General features: G+C 39.1%; 1 protein-coding gene across 3 annotated transcripts in view; it reads right to left on the bottom strand.

The window, feature by feature from the left end:
• The window catches only part of GAREM1 (GRB2 associated regulator of MAPK1 subtype 1), a 204,669-nt gene that overhangs the window by 44,577 nt on the left and 138,302 nt on the right, over positions 1-21,790 (bottom strand). For all 3 annotated transcript variants that reach the window (XM_039463829.2, XM_039463830.2, XM_039463831.2), the window contains one exon: positions 4,973-5,103. In XM_039463829.2, the coding sequence (XP_039319763.1) occupies positions 4,973-5,103 (131 nt within the window). The remainder of the gene's footprint in view (positions 1-4,972; positions 5,104-21,790) is intronic.

The raw sequence follows: 21,790 nt of genomic DNA, 5'->3' as shown, positions 1-21,790 counted from the left end.
CTACGCAATATAACTCACTGTTTAAATCATGGTGGCTTGTTTGAAGAAAAATATATGGCTTGAAAATGGTTAGTGCAGCTGTTTTTATTATTAAAAGGAGAGGTACAAGCTTTCAGTTGGAATGGCAAACTCGAAAAGGGGACATCTGACTTTAGAAGTAAACGTGAAGAAAGATGGTTGATGAAAAAATTTCTAAGAGAGATAATTAAGACAGAAAAAGTCTATTACAGTTAAAAAACACACAAACACACAAATATGCAGAAAAGCAAGCAAACGAAAACAAAATTCTGACCATGAAAACTAAAAACCAGATGGATAAAGACAAAAAAGTGTTAAAGAGGTAGGTGACTGCTATTCCCAAACATGGAATTGGCTTTGCAGGGATTAGAGGAGATGTACACAAATGATCAGTGAGAGGTAACCTGTCCATATATCCTTTTATCTTCTTGACTTTTTCATCTCCCGTCTTCTGTTTCTACCACATCAGCTGCTCACTCAAATGGACATACTTAGATTTGAAATAGAGTTATTCCTGTCATTACCGATCTTACTGCCTAAAGTTACATTTCAAGAGTTTTACACTCTACCACCACCTCCTATCTTGCACCTCACCTTCTAAAACCTATCTATCACATAAGTTCAATTTTCATTGGGGCTACACTTCCATTCACACTTGGTTACCCAGTAGGGATTCTTTTTCTTTTCTTTTTTCTTTTTTTGAGATGGAGTCTTGCTCTGTTACCCAGGCTGGACTGCAGTGGCGGGATCTTGGCTCACTGTAACCTCTGCCTCTTGGGTTCAACTAATTGTCTTGTCTCAGCCTCCCAAGTAGCTGGGATTACAGGTGCACACCACCACACCCACCTAATTTGTATGTTTTTAGTAGAGAAAGGGTTTCGCCATATTGGCCAGGCTGGTCTCAAACTCCTGCCCTGTCTTGGCCTCCCAAAGTGCTAAGATTACAAGTAAGAGCCACCGCACTCAGCCCTCAGTGAGGATTCTATGGCTCAGTGCGATCTGTCACTCACTCTAAGGCACGCTCCATCAACCCATTTGCTGATCTCTGCTACACTCACTGGGAGAACCTTAACTCTGATTAAAGTCAGCTCTCTTTGTCTACTCTATGCCCGCATCTAGGAAGCTGAAAATGGCTGGAAGAAAGAAAGGGTGGTGCTAAGTAATTTCACTTGAAACTTACCTTGACAAAACTCTAGGACCACCCCACTGTACCGTCCTGGTTAACTCACTTTCCAGTCTCTGAGCTGATTATTATTTACCTCCTATCAAGGTCACTAATGATCTTCACATTTTACTAAATTTTATGGTTAGTTCTCAGTACTCATCTAATTCAATTGCTAAGTAGCATTTGTTACAGTTGCTCATTCCATCTTGAAACTTGGCTTCTGGGACACCATTTGTTCCTGGCCATCCTTCTACCTTACTGCTATCCCATCCAGTCTTCCTGTCTAGACTCCCTAAATGCTGGTGCACTCCAGGGCTCAGTTCTCAGATCTCCTCTCTTTTTAAATCTTGAATCTAGGTTAATGCTTCTCAACCTTGGCACTACTGATATTTTGGACTGGATAATCCTTTGTTAGGGGAGCCTATCCTGCCTATCACAGAATGTTCAGTAGCATCCCCACCCTCTACCCACCAGATGACAGTAATATCCTCCACCCCACAGTCATGACAATCAAAACTGTGTACAGACACTGCCAATGTCTCCTAGGGAACAAAGTCACTCCTGGCTGAGAACCATTAGTATAGGTAAACTCAACTAGACCCACGGCTTCAAACGTCTTTCAGAAGACGATGAGTCCCAACCATATATTCTGAGCCTAGACTTTCTCTAAGCTTCAGACCCATAGATCCAACTGATTCGTGATATCTCTACTTGAAGGTAGTATTGATACTTGTTTATGTATTTATTGTCTACTTTCCCTTCTAGACTGTAATCTCCACACAGAGAGGGACCTACATATTCACTATTTACCCCCAGTGCCTGGAGTAGTGCTGGGCATACAGTAGATGCTCAAAATATATTTGTTGGTTAAAGAATTAAACACTTATGTACATATGAGTTCATTTCATGCAGTTAATCAATATGGGGGCATTCAGGCAGATAGTTTTAAACACATCGAGGTATCTTTTAAAGACCATTTTTAGTTCCAAATGAAAAAGAATGTTTCATTTTTAAACAAATGTATAAATAGCACTAGTAGTAGCCATTACATTTAAAATTTTGCTACAGTTTAGGAAGAAACCCAGAACTAGAGTTTCCATTCTTTCAATACTTTTGCTTTATTTTACTTTCTTATTATGATTAACTTCAGTTTGGACTTGTAAATACATACATGAAGGTACATATGTATATTTATTTCCAACAATAATTATGTCTTTTGACTATCATAATGCCAGGTAACTATCAATTTTTAACTTCAAGTGGTTTCCTCAATGGTTTACCCTTTTGGTTTAATTTATGCTGTATCTGAAGTATAGGAGAGACAGTGAACTCTTCTAAAGAGGTTTGAAATCTTTCTTTTAAAAACTGTTTCTTGCATAATAGCTACATTTATGAATGAAGAGTATTGTTTTTGGCTTTTTCCCACCTTCTCCATGAGAATAACCAAAATTCTTTCTTTAACTCCTCCTCTGCATAATTCTCAGTTCTCACACAGACATGATAATCCAGTCTTTTTTTTTTTTTTTTTTGAGATGGAGTCTCACTCTGTTGCCCAGGCTAGGGTGTAGTGCTCACCGCAACCTCTGCCTTCTGGATTCAAGTGATTCTCCTGTCTCAGCCCCCGGAGTAGCCGGGATCACAGCTGCATGCCACCATGCCCAACTAGTTTTTATATTTTTAGTAGAGATGAGGTTTCACCATGTTGGCCAGGCCAGTCTTGAACTCCTGACCTTAGGTGATCCACCTGCCTCAGCCTCCCAAAGTGCTGGGATTACAGTGAGCCACCATGCCTGGCTTAATCCAGTTTATTTTTAATTAAAGAAGACCACGACTTCCAGCCTTTATTTTTGGTCCAGGTGGTATCCAGACAAACTTTTCCATAACTATCCTTAGTTTATTTACTTACTTGTGTGTTTACCAGTAAGCGCAAAACCTTTTGTGTATTTCTTTATTTAAATTTCCTGAGGTTCCTATGCAATCCTTATTTGAAAAGAATTGAATAATGTTTTAATGATTCATGCAAGCTAGAGGTGATGGCACCTTAAAACTCCATAAGTAGCAGACTAGAAATATTAAATATTTATGTTTGCACAGCACAGAACTCAACCCAAATCCAATTAGTTTTATGGATGCTAGAAGCTCACATTTCACACACTTAACTGTGCCTTTGAACTCTTAAATGACATTCTCTATTAAACACATTTTAATGAATACATTCAGTCACGGTATTCTATTTTAAAAAAAGAATTCTAACAAAATGTATGAATTTTAGTATTATCCTCTCAGTCATTCCTGATTTAATACAAACTCATCAAGAAAAGCAGCTAGAGGCATTTTAAAAAATAGTTTACATGAATGTGACAAAAGATGGAATGTTACATTTTAATAATGGAGAAAATCTTTAAAAGTCACTTAAAAATTTACATTTGATTTCTTATGTTTATTAGCAAATGTAATATTTTTCTAGAAGAAAGTTTAAAAGTGCTAACTTTCCTTTCTAACAACACTTTCCTTTTTTCATTTAGAGACTTCTAAATATAAGTTTTAGGGAGAGATTTAAGTTATATCAAAACACGAATGGAATAGGATTTGATTAACTTCTGACCGAGTCTAGGTATGTTTAAAAATGAACATGTTCGCACAAGTTTTCAATGTAAATAAATGCAAGTTGTCTAGTTGACCTGAACGCTAATATATTAGAGCCACTGAAAAAGTTGAAAATGATAAAATATCTTTGTACATAAGCATAATTTACTAAGATTTTACAAATATAAAATCTCACTCATCTTAATCATAAAACTAGAGTGTAGACCAAAGCAGCAGTATTTTAGAAATGGAAGAAGAAATGACTTAGTTTAGACAATGAAATGGGTAGAACCATTTCTCCAATCAGAGGGCTGCCTGGGCATTTCCTCCCTTTCCTGAAGAGTGTGGGTGGAGTGACTCATCCATAAAGGTGCTGCTGCATTCCCGGGCCAAGACACCATGCAGTCTGTTTTTCACATAGAGTGGATTTCTAAGAAACAGGAATTTTGCCCCCCTAAATCTTGAAATGTTCTGACAATATGATTTAGAAAACTCCTTCAATATGAACACTTTCTAAAATGTTTTAGTGTAACTGTGGGTATTGCTGGAGAAAATGTAGAGGATTTGCAGGTAATAGGATGGGCCTGGTTGGTGGCTTGCTTCTCTGGTCAGTTCCTCTTCAACAGCAAGTCTAGTCAAAGGACCTTGCTCATCATCTGGAGGGGGAATGCACTGTCCCTTTAAGAATGCAGAACAAATGGAGCACAACAAACACTACATAGTTTTTCTCTGGGCAACATCAGTTTTCCCTGTGTATAGTGAAATAGATATTCCACAAAGAGTGGAATGAATACATGCTGACTTCAAGCAATGCTTAGAAACCTATTCTTTCTCTTTATGTTTTCTCTTTCTTTCTTTCAATTATTTGGTATTACTTAGTTTTATCATATACCTTTTGCTCCCAGAAGTGGAGGTCTTGCTAAAGTGTTACATATTGGGAAATGAAGTCCAAATTTTAAAAAATATCACTTATTTGAATTCAGAGATCAGTTTTAAATTCTAACAAAAGATAATGCTAATAAATAAAGAAGCAGTCAGGGAGTCAGGTCAGCTACAATGCATGTGGTTTGGTTACTGCCGCTAACTGCCATTAGGAAGATGAAACTTTCCTTGGAACCACAGATGAACACTTACTGTGTACATCCAGACTTGAAAGTTAAATTATTTTTAGTGAGTATAAATATTTGGTGCTTCAAGAGCTACCTTCACGTTGAATGTGATATCCTCCATGACGTACACGCGTTCAGGAAATGCCTTAGCCACCTCCTCCACACTGTTGAAATATTGCACTGGCTCCTTTATATCTCGGTCTTGTTCCAGCAGCTTGAATTGCCCTAAAACACATGATAAACAGAAGAGATCTGAGATGTTTATGCTGGACTGCTGTTACCACGGCAACTGCATCCTCTCTCTTTACTCCAGCCTTTCTTTGTCAAAGATTCCTGTTTATCATTAATTTTTTTTTAAAGAAAGTCATTATGGCAGGTTCCATTAAACCAGAAGAAAGATAGATCTAGATATATTTTAAAATCAGCTTAAAAGTGAAAACAAACACAATCTTTCTGTTTATATTCAGTTTATTCCCAGATGTCCAAAATCAAACTGAATGAATGCTTACTTGCTGTTTGATCTCAAAGTGAAAACTCGCTTTGTTATAAATAGTTGTTTTTAATAGTAAGTTAAACGGTGGAGTTACCTTGCCCATTGGTTGTAGTAAGAAGCACACATTTACATTCTAAAACCAGAAGCCTGGGAGAGCTAACTTTTTAAAATTAGTATTTAAGTTTTTTTTTGTTTTTTTTTTTTGTTTTTTTTTTTTTTCAAATAGAACAAAACGATGTATTGGATAGCTGGCTTTCACAGAACTCATATTCTTGATTACAACAATATGCAGGTAATGTCTAGGGCTCATGAGCTGCTGTAATGTGTGATGCCGCTAAGCTGTCTGGTGAGCTTCCTTCCAACCACTGAGCCCGCCGGCCACTCAGCCTCCGGAGCTTCCTTCTTTCTTTTTACTGCTACATACGAAATTCATGTGAGTAGACAATATCGTGGTCTCCACAACTGACAGATTTATGAAGAACTTTGAACATATTCCTAAAATATCAAGGCTCTATCATGTTGTTACACATTTTCAGTATCTGTGGCACTGCCGTAACATTCCAGAGGAACTGTTTTCAGTGTAGAATAAAAGACCATATGCAATGATGTCAGGGATACAGTGTTTCCTAGCAGTTATTTTCTGAATCCTGGCTACAATATAATACTCTAGAAACTTAAAAGGAATTACAAACTACCATGGGGCAGATTTCTGAGGCAGAAACAGGAACACTTTCATTCATATTCTCAATAGTTTTGTTTTGTTTTTTTTTTTGGCTTTAAAGTTTTTTTTTTTTTTTTAAATTGTACTTTAGGTTCTGGGGTACATGTGCAGATCAGGCCGGATTGCTGCATAGGTACATACATGGCAACGTGGTTTGATGCCTCCATCCCTCCATCACCTGTATCTGGCATTTCTCCCCATGTTATCCCTCTCCAACCTCCCTACCCGCCACTGTCCCTTTCCTAGTACCCCTCAGCAGACCCCAGTGCGTGATGCTCCCCTCCCTGCGTCCATGTGTTCTCATTGTCGAACACCTGCCTATGAGTGAGATCATGCTGTGTTTGATTTTCTGTTCTTGTGTCAGTCTGCTGAGAATGATGGTTTCCAGGTTCATCCATTTCCCTAAAAAGGACACGAACTCATCATCTTTTGTGGCTACATAGTATTCCATGGTGTATATGTGCCACATTTTCCCTGTCCAGTCTATCACCGATGGGCATTTGGGTTGGTTCCAGGTCTTTGCTATTGTAAACAGTGCCACAATGAACGTACGCTCAACACAGTTTTTTAGTATCTACTAGGTGGAGGCATTATTCTAAATGCTGGTGATCCGTCAGTTAATGGAATTAACACAAATCGCTGTCCTCCCAAAGCTTACATTCCAGCAGGAGACGGATAATATAATGCATGAGTAAGGGTATACTATAGCAGAAGGTGAGAAGTGCTATAAAAATAGGGCGGGGTGTGGGGCATGGAAAGTGGAGGGAGATCAGTCGGTATGGCTGAGACAATGTCCTTTGGTGTAGGTTGGGGGGGGTCATGCTTGATAGTTGTGGGTGGAGGCCTCAGAATTGTAAGACTAGGCAATAGCCTGCCCAAAGACCCTCAGGTGGGTGGGTACCTGCCTGACGTGCTGCCACTGTGGCTCAAGTGGGGTTAAGGAAAGAGGGAAAAGGAAGAGCAATAACAGGTGGTCAGACTGTATATGGCTTTTAAAGAATTGTACTCTTCACCTGAGTGGAATGGGGATTTGAGTGGAGAGGAGGTGATCTAACCAAGGCTACAAGAGGATCCCTCCAGCTGCCATGCTGAGACTACCATAAAGGTACGAGGCACAGAGGCAGCGACACCAGGTAAAAGACTCCTACAATGATTTGGGTATGTCATGGCAGGCTTTGGGAAGTGGTGAGAAAGTGTGAGGACTACAGCCTGAGCGACTGAAGGAACAGAGCTGACACTGGCCAAGATGGAGTAGGTTTGAAGGGTGAAGGGAGGATCAGGAGTTCAGTCTGGACAGGTAAGTCTGAGATGTCTATTGGACATGCAAACAGAGATATTCAAAAAGTTCTTAGACACAGAAGTGTGGAGGTCAGGAGAGAAATCTGGCTGGAAATAACAAATCTGGAAGTTATCAGCATACAGATACTATTTGAAGCCATGACATTTTGATAATGATGACCATGGGCTTGAGTGTGGACAGACAAGAGGTCTAAGTTTTGAGTCCTGGGAGACTGAGAAGGACTGGCCAGGGAAGTGAGAGGAAAACCAAGAGGGGTACATCCAAGAAGCCAGGTGATCTGATTCCTCCCATGAGCGGGGAGGGGGTGTCAAATGCTGCCGACGAGACACTGAAATAAGGAATGAAAACCACGTGATTCAGCAACTTTTACTTAATTGAGGAATTCAACAAGAGCAGCAGAAGAGCTGGGCTAAAAGCTTGGCTGAACTGGATTGAAGACAGCCTGGGAAGAGAAACAAGAAATAATAAGAATGGGAACCAGGTGATATTTTGGGGGTTTAGCTATAAAATTGAGAAGAGAGATAGAACAGAGGCTACTGAGCGGAAGCCGCAGTGAGATGTAGGGAATGTTTTTATTTTCTCTTAGTATGATGTGAGAAGAAACAAGCATGCTTGGATGCTGATGGGAATCACCAGCAGAGGGGGACAAGATGATGACAGGAGGAATGATTGGAACCCAATCATTGAGCAGGCAGAGAAGGTGCATCTGATGCTGAAATGGAAGAACTGTCTTCAGACAGGAGCACAGGCCGTTCATTTCCAGCCCCAAGAGATGAAGCAGTAGAAGCTGGTGGAAGCTTCCAATTTTTCCAGCCAAAGTTGGAAGGCATCAGTTGAGAATAAGGTTGAGAGAGGAGGTGTTAGAAGGTTAAGGAAAGAGGAGAAGGTTGTTAGAAAATCCAATCAGAGTGAACAACATAATAGGACTGCTGGGCAGCATTTTTAAAGTTCCTACATGAGGTTCACGGTCATTAATTAAAAGTAAAACCACAGAGTATGGTTGTGTTTTTGTCCAGCCAAGGTCAGATGCACAAAGGCTGGCACAAAGTAGCCAGAGTTTTAGATTCAGCCAGAGCTGAGACTGCCAAGTGAACATGAGAAGTGAGAGGGGCAAAGGAGTCACGATGTTACAGGGAGCAATTATGCCACCTGGACATGGATCCTAAGCTGGATAAAATGGGCACAAGACCCTGGGCAGGAGGGAAGTGGCTACAGGAAAAATGTAGCGAAATCAATGGACCATGAATTTTGATGGAGTTTTGGACCATAGAGGGAGTGAGCTCAAAAGCCATGCAGAGGAGAAAAGTCAGTGCATGCAGCTGAGAAATGGAAGGATGGAATTGGTGATGATGTGGTCTAAGGAATGACCATGTCTGCTAAAGGTTGAGACGGCAAACAGCTAAAGGATTGAGAAGCCCAAAGGTATTAAAAGGATCATATTTCCAAGGAAAATCCTCCTTGATGAGGAGAGGAGTATTTCTGGAAAGAATAACAGGAGCCAGGAACTAAAATGATGGCAAAATGAGGACAGAATACTAGGCTTGGTAGGTAACTAACAATGACAGATCTGTGGGTCATACAGACTGATGAACAAGAGGTTTAAATCCTGATGCATAAGCAGCTTAAAGCCAAGAGTTTTTAGGGAACAGCGGAATGGAATGGTAAAGGTGACGAAGAAGAATAAAGAGACCACTTACACTCCTCTACTTTGGGGCAAGAAATACAGCTGCCACCTGAAAGGGCTTCTCTACGGGATGCAAATTTGGGTTTAACAGGATAAAAGTAATTTCAGAGAAGGCTTTAAGGATAAGGTGTTTTGCTGGTGATGGACCATAATGAAGAGAGTTTTCAGGAGTTAAAAGGTAAGTGAAAAGGACAGAACAAAGGATGAACCTAGACATGATAGAACAGCTCATATGCCATGTAGAAATATAGAGGGGTATGAATAATATATTTGAATATACAGTATGAATATGCTGAAGTACATACTTTTAAACAAAAAATAACAAGTTTTTTTTTAAAGGGCAGCTTAAAAATAATAACTTATTTAAGCAAATTCTGTCACAAATTAACTTTTCATTTGTCTGTATTCATACCTGGTCCATACACAAATTCTTGACAATTATGGTGTATCTACAGGTTTATACCATGCTCTTGCCTACTGAGCGGAGCATTTCCCCATACAATGACACCTATGTCTGCAAAGCATTTCATTATTGATTTAACTGTTTTTCCACTCTTATATGATTAGTCTGAGTTAGACAGATGCCTAATTTAAATGCAGACTCTGCCACTTTCAAGTTTTGTGGTGCTGGCAAGTTACAAATCCGCCTGAGCCTTGTTTCCTCACCTGTAAAATGGGGACACTTCGAGGGCTATCATGAGGATTAAATGAGATGATGCATCCAAAGTATTTAGCACAAGTGACCATTCAACAACTCCTAGCTTCTATTCCTCTTCTCAAGATGCACAAAGATTGTCTTTTCTTGGCTCACCCTTTGAGACAGAATCTCACTGTGTTGCCCAGGCTGGAGTGCAGAGGCACAGACCTGGTTCACTGCAACCTCTACCTCCTGGGTTCAAGTGATTCACTCTCCTCGCCTCAGCCTCCCAAAGTGCTGGCATTACAGGTACGAGCCACCATGCCCAGCCTGAGCTCACCTTTTTAAAGATACATTTTCCAAAGTCAGATGATTAGATCAGAGTGTACTGCACAATTCCTTGTGCTTAATAGGCATGGCTATATTGCTTTCCAAAATATTTGAACCAACCTATGTTTCCACCAGTGGCCTAGGTGCACCCTGGATGGATCACAATCTTGCAAGGACCAAGGGTTTTTTTTTTTTTTTTTAATTAGATAATTCAATGGTTATTAAGTAGCATCTATTTCCTGCATTAATCTGCATTTCTTTGAAGATCAGTGAAGTTAAACATTTGAATTTTTCTTGGGCAAACAAAAGAGTATATACATTTATAACATATATATTTGATGGAGCCTATTTCTTTTACCTTTTATAGACAAATATCCAAGAGGCTATTGGATATTTCTGCTCTGAGTCTCAGCACCGACTTGGGGGAGCACAATGCCTCATATACAGTAGGTAGTTAATAAATGTTTATTGACTAAAAGGCAGAAAATCACTTTAGTCCTGGAATTGGCAGACAATGAAACAATACATTCGTAATGCAAGTTTTCAAAATTATAATAAAAGGTGAATTATATTACTATGTACAAGGTTTATTTCTCAATGGAGATGAATGTCTTCATTAATCAGAGAAAGCAAGCATATTATTGCCCTACTTAAAAATCATTACAAAATATACTTTTCAAGGATCAATCCAATACATTATAATCCAATACATTATATATGTATTTGGAATTGTCTTCCAAGATGAAACAGACAACCCTTCAGTACTGGGATGTGATATACTGGGAGTAAAATTCATTGTCAGCAGGAGTTAAAATTTATAAGTTCTTTTGGTTGAAATATCCAGAACCATTTAATAGAGATACCAGATATTTGCCAAAATTTCCAATTATCTGTAATTGTAATTTGTAATTTTCCAATGTGCTTAAGAAAAGAAATTATGGATTAGTAATACGATCACAATTGAAGCTATCATAAGCCAGGTATACTTTCATGAGAACCTGCAAGTGGTATCTTCTCAAGAGTGTTTAATAAGTTTAATTTATTGTAAGTTTATGATCAATATTTTAGAAAAACGTTCTCAAGATGCAGGCATTCGTATGTATGCCAAACACTCATTGAGTAGTCCATAGATGCTCAGTCTCTGAGGTAAGAGGTTTACCTGAAAGTATCATGCCTGTAATCAGCTCCATCCTGGGCCTTCAGAAATGCACTCACAGGTCAAGCATGCATCACTGCACCCTAATATATCAAACATTACCCTATAGACTAATGCTATCTAGCAGAAATATAACAAGCCACACGTGAAATTTTCTAGTAGCTACATTTCAAGAGGTAAAATTAATTTAAGTAACATGTTTTATTTCAGCAAATACATCTAAATTCGATATAAACATCATTAATGACACATTTTATACATATGCTTTTGCATTAAGTCTTTTAAATTTGGTGTATGTTTTATACCTAGGGACCACCTCGGTTCAGACTAGCTACATTTCAAATGCTCAACAGCTCCACGTGGCTACTGACTATCATACTGAATAGTAGGTGCAGGTCTAGAATATCTCTGCATTCCTTAAAAACTGTGATTGCAGGTACTGTTCAAGTCCTTAAATAAAGATTATGTGATAGAATCCTCTTAGGGAAAAAGATGAATTTTTTGAAAAAGAATGTTTCTTCTCATGAAATAAGAAGAGCTTTGGAATTCCTATTTTCCTTTTTGCCCCATTTGCCATGAGTGTTGATATTCTGTATTAAATAACAGAGTCTTGGTTTCTTGATACAACTACCTTTATCCCCTTGTCTCCCAACTTGGGTTCTCGTTCTTTAATTATTTTATTTTGTGGCTGTTATCTTATGCTATCAGCAGCCTCGGACATATTTTGGCATATAAAACAAATGAATAATCACTTTTGGTATGGTCATAGGCTCCATATTAAGCTGTACAGACACCTGTGTTTTGTCATCTTGTTGGATAGGAAGACTTCAGAGTCACATACACATGGGAGCATGTACCAGAAACTCTACTGAGAATGAAGAACACACACAGATAAGAGAACAAGGGAAAAAACCTAACAAACAGCTAAATATGACCAAATGCTACAACTTTGAACATTTATGCACATAGTATATCGGATGAATAGGTTCCTTCCATTCATTCTTCTAATTGTTGAATGAATACCCATTGTCAGATAATCTCTCTCTTTTCTTTTCCATAGTGTTTCAGGTTGTCCTGGAAGATTTTAATTTACAAAGTTGTGCACATATATTACATTTTAAACATTCTCCTGTGATGTTAAATTATTGAAAACCAAATACTACTTTACTTCTTTATTTTTGAGACAAGATCTGGCTCTATTGCCCAGACTGGATGGAATGCAGTGGTACCATCTTGGCTCACCAGCTCCCAGACTCAAGCCATCCTCCCAAGTAGGTGGGACTATAGACACATGCCACCACACCCAGCTAATTGTTTTATTTTTTGTAGAGACAGGCTTTTGCCATGTTGCCCAGGCTGGTCTCGAATTTGTGGGCTTCAGCAATTCACCCACCTCAGCCTCCCAAAGTGCTGAGATTACAGGCGTGAGCCACCGCACTCGGTCCTACTTTGCATTTCTTGCACCCCACGAATGTTTTTAAAACAGAAATAGCTAAAACCTATCAAATATTTTCTTAAAATAACGTTCAAACACTAGGTCACAATACACATGCGGCTTCCTATTGCAGAAGTTGGCAAACTTGTTCTGTAAATATTTTAGGTTTCATAAGCTAAACAGACTCTATCCACAACAACTCAACTCTGGCCATGTAGTGCAAAATCAGCCACAGACAATACACAAGTAAATAAGAGCAGCTGTGCTCCAAAAACTTTATTTACGAAAACAGGCCACAGTGTGCTGACCTCTGTCCTGCTGGAAGGAGTGGAAAGTATACGTCAGGGCAGGGGCGAGACGACATTAGGAGTGAAAATGGGCGGGGTGCGGTGGCTCATGCCTGTAATCCCAGCACTTCGGCAGGTCGGAGAGGGTGGACCACTAGAGGCTAGGAGTTCAAGACCAACCTGACCAACATGGTGAAACCCTGTCTCTACTAAAAATACAAAAATTAGCTGGGAGTGGTGGCACATGCTTGTGATTCCAGCTACTCGGGAGGCTGAGGCAGGAGAATCACTTTAACACAGGAGAACAGGTTGTGGTGAGCTGAGATTGTATCACTGCATTCCATTCCAACCTGGGTGACAGAACTCTGCTTTTTTTTTTTTTTTGCCTTTAAAAAAAAAAAAAAAGACCAGTCCTTTTATTGCATACCACCGAAGAATCATACCAGGGTCTCTTGTAAGGTATCTGAAATCACCTTCTAAGTTGCCCAAGTTTATCTTTGAATGACAGTTTTCCCTTTAAATAAGAGTCTAACATTAACAAGCTGTAGAAGTGGACTTATATTAAGAAAAAAATAATGTAGATAACCAGCAAACACGAAGGCCTACATTTTCTCACTGTGTTTTGCAAGACAAAATTTCTACGAACTTTTATTTCACTTCTATTTATTTATTTATTTTTTAAAATAAAGAGTGTAACATTCTCAGATTAGTCAACGTTAAGCATTCTGGGAAAAATGCTGAGTATTACTCCCTCCTCTGTGATTGCTGTGGCCTGGAAATCGGAACTTGTTGGAGGCAAATCTTGGAGACAATCTAAAGAGTTAAGAGCCAGTTTCCTGCCAAAAGTGAAATCAATTTACATGACACATATTCCCACAATCCCCACATGGAGGAACTAATTTTTTAACAGACCATTTCATGAATAACAGAGTCTTTGTGCCACCAAATAAAAACATTTGGAGATTGTTGAAACATCTGTTCTGAGATGTTACTGTCAAACTCTGTTCTTGAAAGGGAGGAAGCTGCATTGTCATTCAGGAGCTTTGATGATTTCATAAAAATGTCTCCATTCTAAGAGCTCTTCCATCTGCAGGCCCCTGAAACTTCCAGGAACAAATTCAACACCAATGTCATGCTTGCTGATTATGGTTTAAATAAATTTAAGGTAATATTTAAAAAGCAAAGATGGATGCTATATTTCATGATGTATTTCTAAAACTGTATTTCATAACTGACATTATGAAATAATCATCATCTAGAAAATACCCATTTTGTGTGTGCCCCTCAAGATAACCACAGTGAGTTACTTTAGAATGGACAATGCATCAGCTAAGATGCTCCAAATCCTTCCTTCACCTAATTCATCATCTGTATGGGGCCGATGGGACTAAACTTCACTCTCCTTTACTTACAGGGAAAGGTTGCTTATCAGAAATGAAAAGTGGAAACAAATTTTGCTAATTAAGAAGAGAGCAACAATGCTGAGATATGAAGAAATAACACGGAGGCTTAGAGGTGGTCAAATTCAGGTCTGTCCAGTTTGCTTCTGGTTGGGAAGTTAGAGTCAGTGGGAAGTCCATTCTGTGCAACTGGTTAAGATGCGGCTCCCCGTGATGTGTGCCTCACTGTTTGCCATCACCACTGGCAGTGAGCACAGCCTGTGGCAGGCCTTCTTTTGCAGCTATGGTTATTACCGTCTGCCATGCCTTCAGTACGGCGGTCTACTTTACGTGTCAAACAAAAAGAAATGAAATAAGAGCTGAAGCCCACAGTGTCCATCTACGGACCCACAAATCAAATGAGCAACATTCTCTTGTCATCTCCTCCATGACTGGGAGCAGAAAAACGTAGCTGAAACCAGCCCCCAAATGATAAAGCAGAAAAGAAAGCAAGAGCAACAGAAATGGCACCAGAACACCAAAGAAACCTAAAAGTGGCTAATGTGAGGGAAAAGGTTAAGAAAAGGGAAGCCTGGAAGTTTGAAAATGCTATGAAGGAGAGGGCCCCGGTCTGTGATTCAGTGTGGTACCACCAGCATCATACCACATATTGCACCAAGTAGGTGCTCACTAAATAGTGAATGAATAAACTTTTCTTCTCTTGCTTTTTTCAGAGACAGGCCACAGACAAAGTTAGATGGTTTCAAGTCAACTGTACAAACAAAATGCATTTTAAATGGCTCAAATAACTGCCCTTCATACCACTGGGCCATGTCCGAATGTGAAGAGATGAGCAATTCTCAAGTGATGGAAACAACTAGCCAGTTGCCATTTTTCAGTAAGTAAAGAAACCTGGGTAGGAATGTGGACTTACAAACAATACCAAAGTTCAAGCACACTCTTGTATTTTAACCTATGTATGCATGTAAACTAGAGTTTCTGTAGGATTAAAATGCAAAAGTAAGATTGCCCCATAAAAGATATGCAATACCTCATTTTGTACGGCACCAACCAATATATATTGCCTTTTTAAACTTTATATAAATGTTCACTTCCACTAAGTGTATGAAACCTCATTTATCGAAACCCTTCATCAACAGTAAATGCAACTTCACTTCTCTTTCCTTAAGGTGAAGACTTGTAAAGATTACCTAACATATGTACATGTCAAAAAATTAAAACCATACTAACGGGTACTGGGTGAAAAAGTAAGTCTCCCTCCCAATCTTATCCTCAGATCTTCTTGCTGAAGCAGCTGCTATAGTCTCTTGTCCATCTGTCCAGAGGCAGTATCTGATATAGTCTACACACATAATGCCACCCTTTTCAAAACAAATGGTTGCATTCCGTACAGTTATTCCATCACTGCATAAAAATCTGTCTCATTTTTAAAAGAACTGCACATTATCTCATCCCATGCATATACCATAACTAATTTAACCAGTCTGCTATTGATGGACACCCACATTTATTCCAATCTTTTGCAGCCACAGTGATACTGAAGCTAAATATGCTTGTCCTGAAGGCTTTGGGTACTTAATCCATGTACATTGGTGGGAAAATGCCTAAATGAGGAATTGCTGAGCCAAAGCGTAAATGCATTTTTGCATTTTTATTCTTGATACATACTGTCAAACTAAGAGGTCGCTGTCCACTTATATTCCTACAATAATGAGTTTCCTCATGCTTTTCCTAATAGTTCATTACCAAACTTGAAAAAATTATCATTGCCAATCCAATTGGTGAAAAATAGTATCCCATTGGGATTTTAACTGTGTTTTTCTTATAAAGGATATAATTATTTTTATAAGTTATTTATATTTCATATTCTGTGACTTTTCATTTTATTATTCCCAATCTTTGAAATTCCTGATCTTAATCATAGTCTTCATGATAAAAACAAAAACTTGAAGTTCTACAACGTGGCATTCCATATTCTAAAATCTGATTCCCTATATCATTTCTAGTTAGGACCTAAAATTACCATTTTTTCGTGGCAGAGGGAGTGGAAGTGGAGTTGGGGGAAAGGATGTATAAGGAACTAGTCTCAATACAAAGTCTCAAGACATATAGCCAGAGAGAATTGGAATTAAAACCAAAGAAAAGATGGCATCAATCAACAATAATGAACTGTACCACAGATAATTTGTGGTTATTTCTATTTATTCTCCATTTGAGATTTTATAAAGCAAGTGGCCAGACCATTACTTTCAATTCTGAAACTCCATTCTTGAACTTAACTAGGCCCAGAATTAAAAAGTGAATCATTCTGGAATCTATGTTTTAAGCAGCCAAACCATTTCACACCATGCAAACTGGTTTCCCTATTTTTTGAAAATGGGAAGACTGCATTTTTTATTTTATCTCACTGGCTAATTGCTTCTTCAGAATTATCATAAGTTTTCTGGGACAAATTTATCATAAACATGATGTAACCTAAAAAGGTCTTAGACTGAACATGGTTGCTAATACATTATGAAACCTCGGCACTTCTTTCCTTGAAATCTCTTTATCCTCAGTCCTCACTGCTACTATTCTGGTTTTGATTCTGGTATTACTGCTTCAGATTTTAAGCCCATTTCCATCTCTGCCTTTCCATTATCACATTATTCACCTTAAAATACAACCTAAAACAAATCCATCTCACTCAAGAACCTAACTGTTCCATAAACACTCGTAGAATAAATGAATACATAAACATATAATGGCCCTTTAATCTCTTACCACCAAGCCCAGACTCCTCTGCCTCGGCATTTATTTAAGTGCCTCCATGATCTGGCTCCACTTAGCTTATGCAAACATTACTCCACCATCTATGCAACCAATACTCACTCTTTTCCCTGTGCCTTTGCTTATGCTCTTCTCTCAGTCTGTGCAAAAATATAGACCCCTTTAAGGACATTCTGAGTTCTGTGCATGGCCTTCTTCCTCTCTTTTTCTGCCTCTTTTCTCACTCTCTTAGCTCTCCTGGGGGCCTCCTCTAACAAGTTGGCTCCAAGGATTGCCTATAAGTTGACAATATGCCAACCTTCCTCTCTAGCAGGATCTCTCCTAAATTCCACACCAGTCTATCCGATACCTGGTATACTTTTCCAGTGGCTCTCCCACAAAAATCTCAAAATCAACATATGCAAAACTCAAATAATCTTTTTACTTCCTGAATCAAGCAACCACACAAGTCAGAAAGGATAGTCATCCTTGCCACTTGCTTTTCCCTAATCTCTCACATTCAATTACCGTCAACTTCAACTCCATTCTTTTTTGCTACATCTAACAATTCCTTTCTGTCTCCACTGCTACCACATATTCCTAACCACAGCTTCTCTCACTTTGGCCGTTTTCCAAATTGACTGTTTTGCCTCTAGATTTCCACCCCAGGAAACCATTGCTGAAAATTCAAATCTGACCATATTTCAATTTAGGATAATTTGTACAGGATTTGTGTCAATGGGATTATTGGACATGACATGGGTAGGCTATAAGGGAATCACAGTGATAGCCTAGGGATAGTATCAGAGAAGATGTTACCACTGCTGGCCTCAAGGGACAAGAGAGGGACTAGTTATGGAAACAAAGAGTTGTATCTTAAGTTCCTTCCCTCATTCAGCCATCAATCATTTATTAGGCACCTTCTGTGTGTCTTGCCCAGTACTGAGTACTGGGAATAAAAAGGTGATTGACACATCTCCTGTTTTCTTTAGAAAGTTTACTGTTTAGTTTGCAAAGACAAGAAAACAAATAAGGGCAATAAGATATTACACATGCTTTAATAAAAATCTATAGATAAGATAATGAAATCATTCAGAAGGTTGTGGTCAGTTATATACCTGGGAAAATCTTATACCTGGGATAAGATTTTCCCAGGTATATAACTGACCATAGTTTTTATAGTGTAGGTAATTAGTAAATTGATTTTGTAAAATAAATAGATTGGCAAAATCTGGGAATACAGGAAAGGTATTCCTGATGGTACATTTGGTATAGTTCACTGTAGATAGATCTAGATGGGTTTTCACATGATGAGAGGAAAGTGAGAGCCAGATCTTGGAGGGCCTGTATATATATCTCCTATGTGACACCCCTTCCCCAAATCTCTCTACTACTTCTACCTTACTTTGCTCCAGAGGCTCACCTGTAGGGTAAAATCAGCAGACTGCTGTGCCCTTTCGTTTCAGCCAGTATGGATAAATAGCCTCAGCCAGAGATGGGCAGGAACAGAGCAAGGTCAAGATCTTTTCTCTCTGTTGGCTTCCTCCCTTAAAAAACCACCAGGGCCAGCTGCCTCTCCCTGCCCATGTCCTTGTGTACTTCTGAAGGGTCTTCTCAAGAATATATTCTTATATCCCTATTATTCTCTACCACATGGCCTGTTGGCTCGCTTCAAAAGCCCTTCCAATGCTACCCATATTTACTTGCTATAATATTTGCATGCTGTCTTATGAAATTGTATGTTTTTTCATGCTTATCCCTGTATTCTCAGATCCAAGAACATGGGAGGCACAGGGGAACAGGAGTTGGGGTCAGGCGTGGTGTTTCATGCCTGTAATCCCAGCACTTTGGGAGGCCAGTGCAGGTAGATAATGAGGTCAAGAGATGGAGACCATCCTGGCTAACACGGTGAAACCCCGGCCCTATTAAAAATACAAAATTAGCCAAGTATGGTGATGCGTGTCTGTCATCCCAGCTACTTGGGAGGCTGAGGCAGTAGCTAAACCCGAGAGGCAGAGGCTGCAGTGAGCCAAAATTGCGCCACTGCATTCCAGTCTGGGCGACGGAGTGAGACCCTGACTCAAACAAACAAACAAACAAACAAACAAACAAACAAGGTTCCAATATGCATAAAGCAATTTTGTTTGAGGAAGAACCTTTTAGAGAAATATAAAATGATCCATTTTGTTAAATCTACATAAAAAATTAAGAGCAGCAAAAATTAAACTTTAATTTTTACTCGTAGAATTTTAAGTTATTTAGTATGAAACGGGAAGGCAAAAACAAAGGTGGACAGAAAATATGAGGAAGGGAAGACAAAAATGGGGAAAGAGGGAGACAGAGAAATAGATACAAAAAGAAAATGAGAGGTAGAAATCGACCTATGAAGAAAACAATTACACAGACAAACATGATTTCAACCCAGACAAAGGAAAGTAAGACCACGTCAACACAGATGGACAAAAGATGGACATATGCAACACAAACAGACCTAAAAGCTATGCTGCCATTGCACAGCTGCAGGCGACAGTGAAGGCAGGCTGTGGATAATCAAAGCTGAGGCATCTAGAAATTTACAATACTATGGTGCTTATGCTTCTCTTCTATGCCTTATGGAAGTATTTAAAAAGGAAAAAGAAACCCAAACTGCGTGCCCAGAGTGTGAGGAGGGTGAGGAAAACACTCAAGGATTTTAGCATTCCACCATTATTTCTCAATTGAAACATGACCCTGTTCTTGGCTTCTTACTTGCTCCCTTTTCCACAGCCTAACGGTAAACTCCCACACACCAGTGGGACCACAGAGGAGAGACAATAATACAAGCAGCTGCTTGAGCTGTGGTTTTCATTAGGGAAAAAAGTGCCTTGATTATGAGAGATTCAGTTTTTAACCTCGGTGCCAAAACTGAAGTGATTAAAACTCCGTGTACAGAAACATGAATAGTTTCTTAAAAGTCGAGTATACAGCACACACAGTATTATCAACAAAGGATAGGAAGACAGTCCAAATTCTAACTCCCACCCTGGCTTGTGCATTGTTTTGGATATGGGAAAGTGAGCAAAGACACAAAGTAAAATAAAAACATACTCTATAGGCCCTGCATTGCATTTCTGTAAAGGTTAGAGACACATTTTCACCAAAAATTAGCTACAAATAGCAATGCAATTAAGCCATGAAAAGATATAGGGAAAACGTAAATGCCTATTACTAAGTGAAAGATGCCAATTTGAAAAGAAATTATATCATGTATGACATTTCTGCAAAAGGCAAAACTATGGAAACAGTAAAATGATCAGTGGTTACCAAGGGTTAGGGAGGAAGGATGAATGAACAGGTGGAACACAGAGGTTTTTTTCTTTTTTTTTCTTTTTTTGAGTTGGAGTCTTGCTCTGTAGCCCAGGGTGTAGTACAGTGACACAATCTTGGCTCCCTCACAGCCTCTGGAGTAGCTGGGATTACAGGCATGCACCACCATGCCCAGCTAATTTTTACATTTTTAGTACAGACAGGGTTTCACCATGTTGGCCAGGCTGGTCTTGAACTCCTGATCTCATGATCTACCTGCCTTGGCCTCCCAAAGTGCTGGGATTACAGATGTGGCACAGAGGTTTTTTTAGGGCAGTGAAAATACTCTGTATGTTACCTTAACTGGAGATACATGTCATCATACATTTCTCCAAAATCACAGAATGTACAACAGCAAGAGTGAACCCTAATGTAAACTGTGGAGTCTGGGTGATTACGACATGTCAGTGCAGGTTCATTGATCGTCACAAATATACTACTCTGGTGCAGCATGTTAATGGTGGAGGCTGTGTGTGGAGACGAGTACATGGGAAATTTCTGTACTTTCCTCTCAATTTTGCTGTGAATCTAAAACTGCTCTAAAAAACTAAGCCTTTAAAAAACAGAAAAAAGGAAGGCAACTCCTTCAAGTCTTGCATCTAATTCAAGACTCAGTAGGACAACCTTCATCAGGCACATTTTGTTCTCATGGTTCAGCACAGAATTGTTCATTTTGGATTCAACATATACTCACTGATGATCATTTTGCCACCACATTTTTGCACAGCAGGTAGTATATTAACTTCCAGAGTTCGAATCCTGGCTTTCCCACCTACCATGAAACTTTGGCTTCATCATCACCTTCTACACCTCCGTTTGCATCCCAGTTCTATAACACAGGACAGTAATACCCACACTGGATGTATGAGGATGACTAAACATATATGAAGGGATTAACACAAATAGGGGCACATGATAAGGACTCAATGAGCATGTATATCAGAGAGGAGTCTATGTCTCAGATGAAGATATACTTGTCATGAATGAAAAGGAGTGTAATCATGCTATTATTCTGATTTTCTTACTGAACAGGAGAAGCGTATTAGCTTCTTCTTACAGCCACCCTGGAAAAACTCCTCCAGAACATAAGACATCAAAAATATTCTAAATTTGGCATAGGTAAGAAGATGGCATAATCTTGGTATATAGGAAGAACAGAGGAGACAGCAATGCGGAAGGTATTCAGGGTGGCTCATTGGCACCGGGTTGGAGACTCTGGTTATGGGAAAGATAGAGACTGGGAAAGAACAAGCGTGATCTTTTCCATGACAAGCTACCTACTAAACTCTCTGCTCAACCCAAGAGCAAATGCAATTAAAATGGCTCATGCTTAAGATATAATTCCTGTAATAAATGTGTGACCATAATGACAGTGG

Source organism: Saimiri boliviensis, chromosome 13 (assembly GCF_048565385.1).
Source record: "Saimiri boliviensis isolate mSaiBol1 chromosome 13, mSaiBol1.pri, whole genome shotgun sequence".
Classification (NCBI taxonomy): Eukaryota; Metazoa; Chordata; class Mammalia; order Primates; family Cebidae; genus Saimiri; species Saimiri boliviensis.
This window is presented reverse-complemented; position numbering and strand designations above follow the sequence as displayed.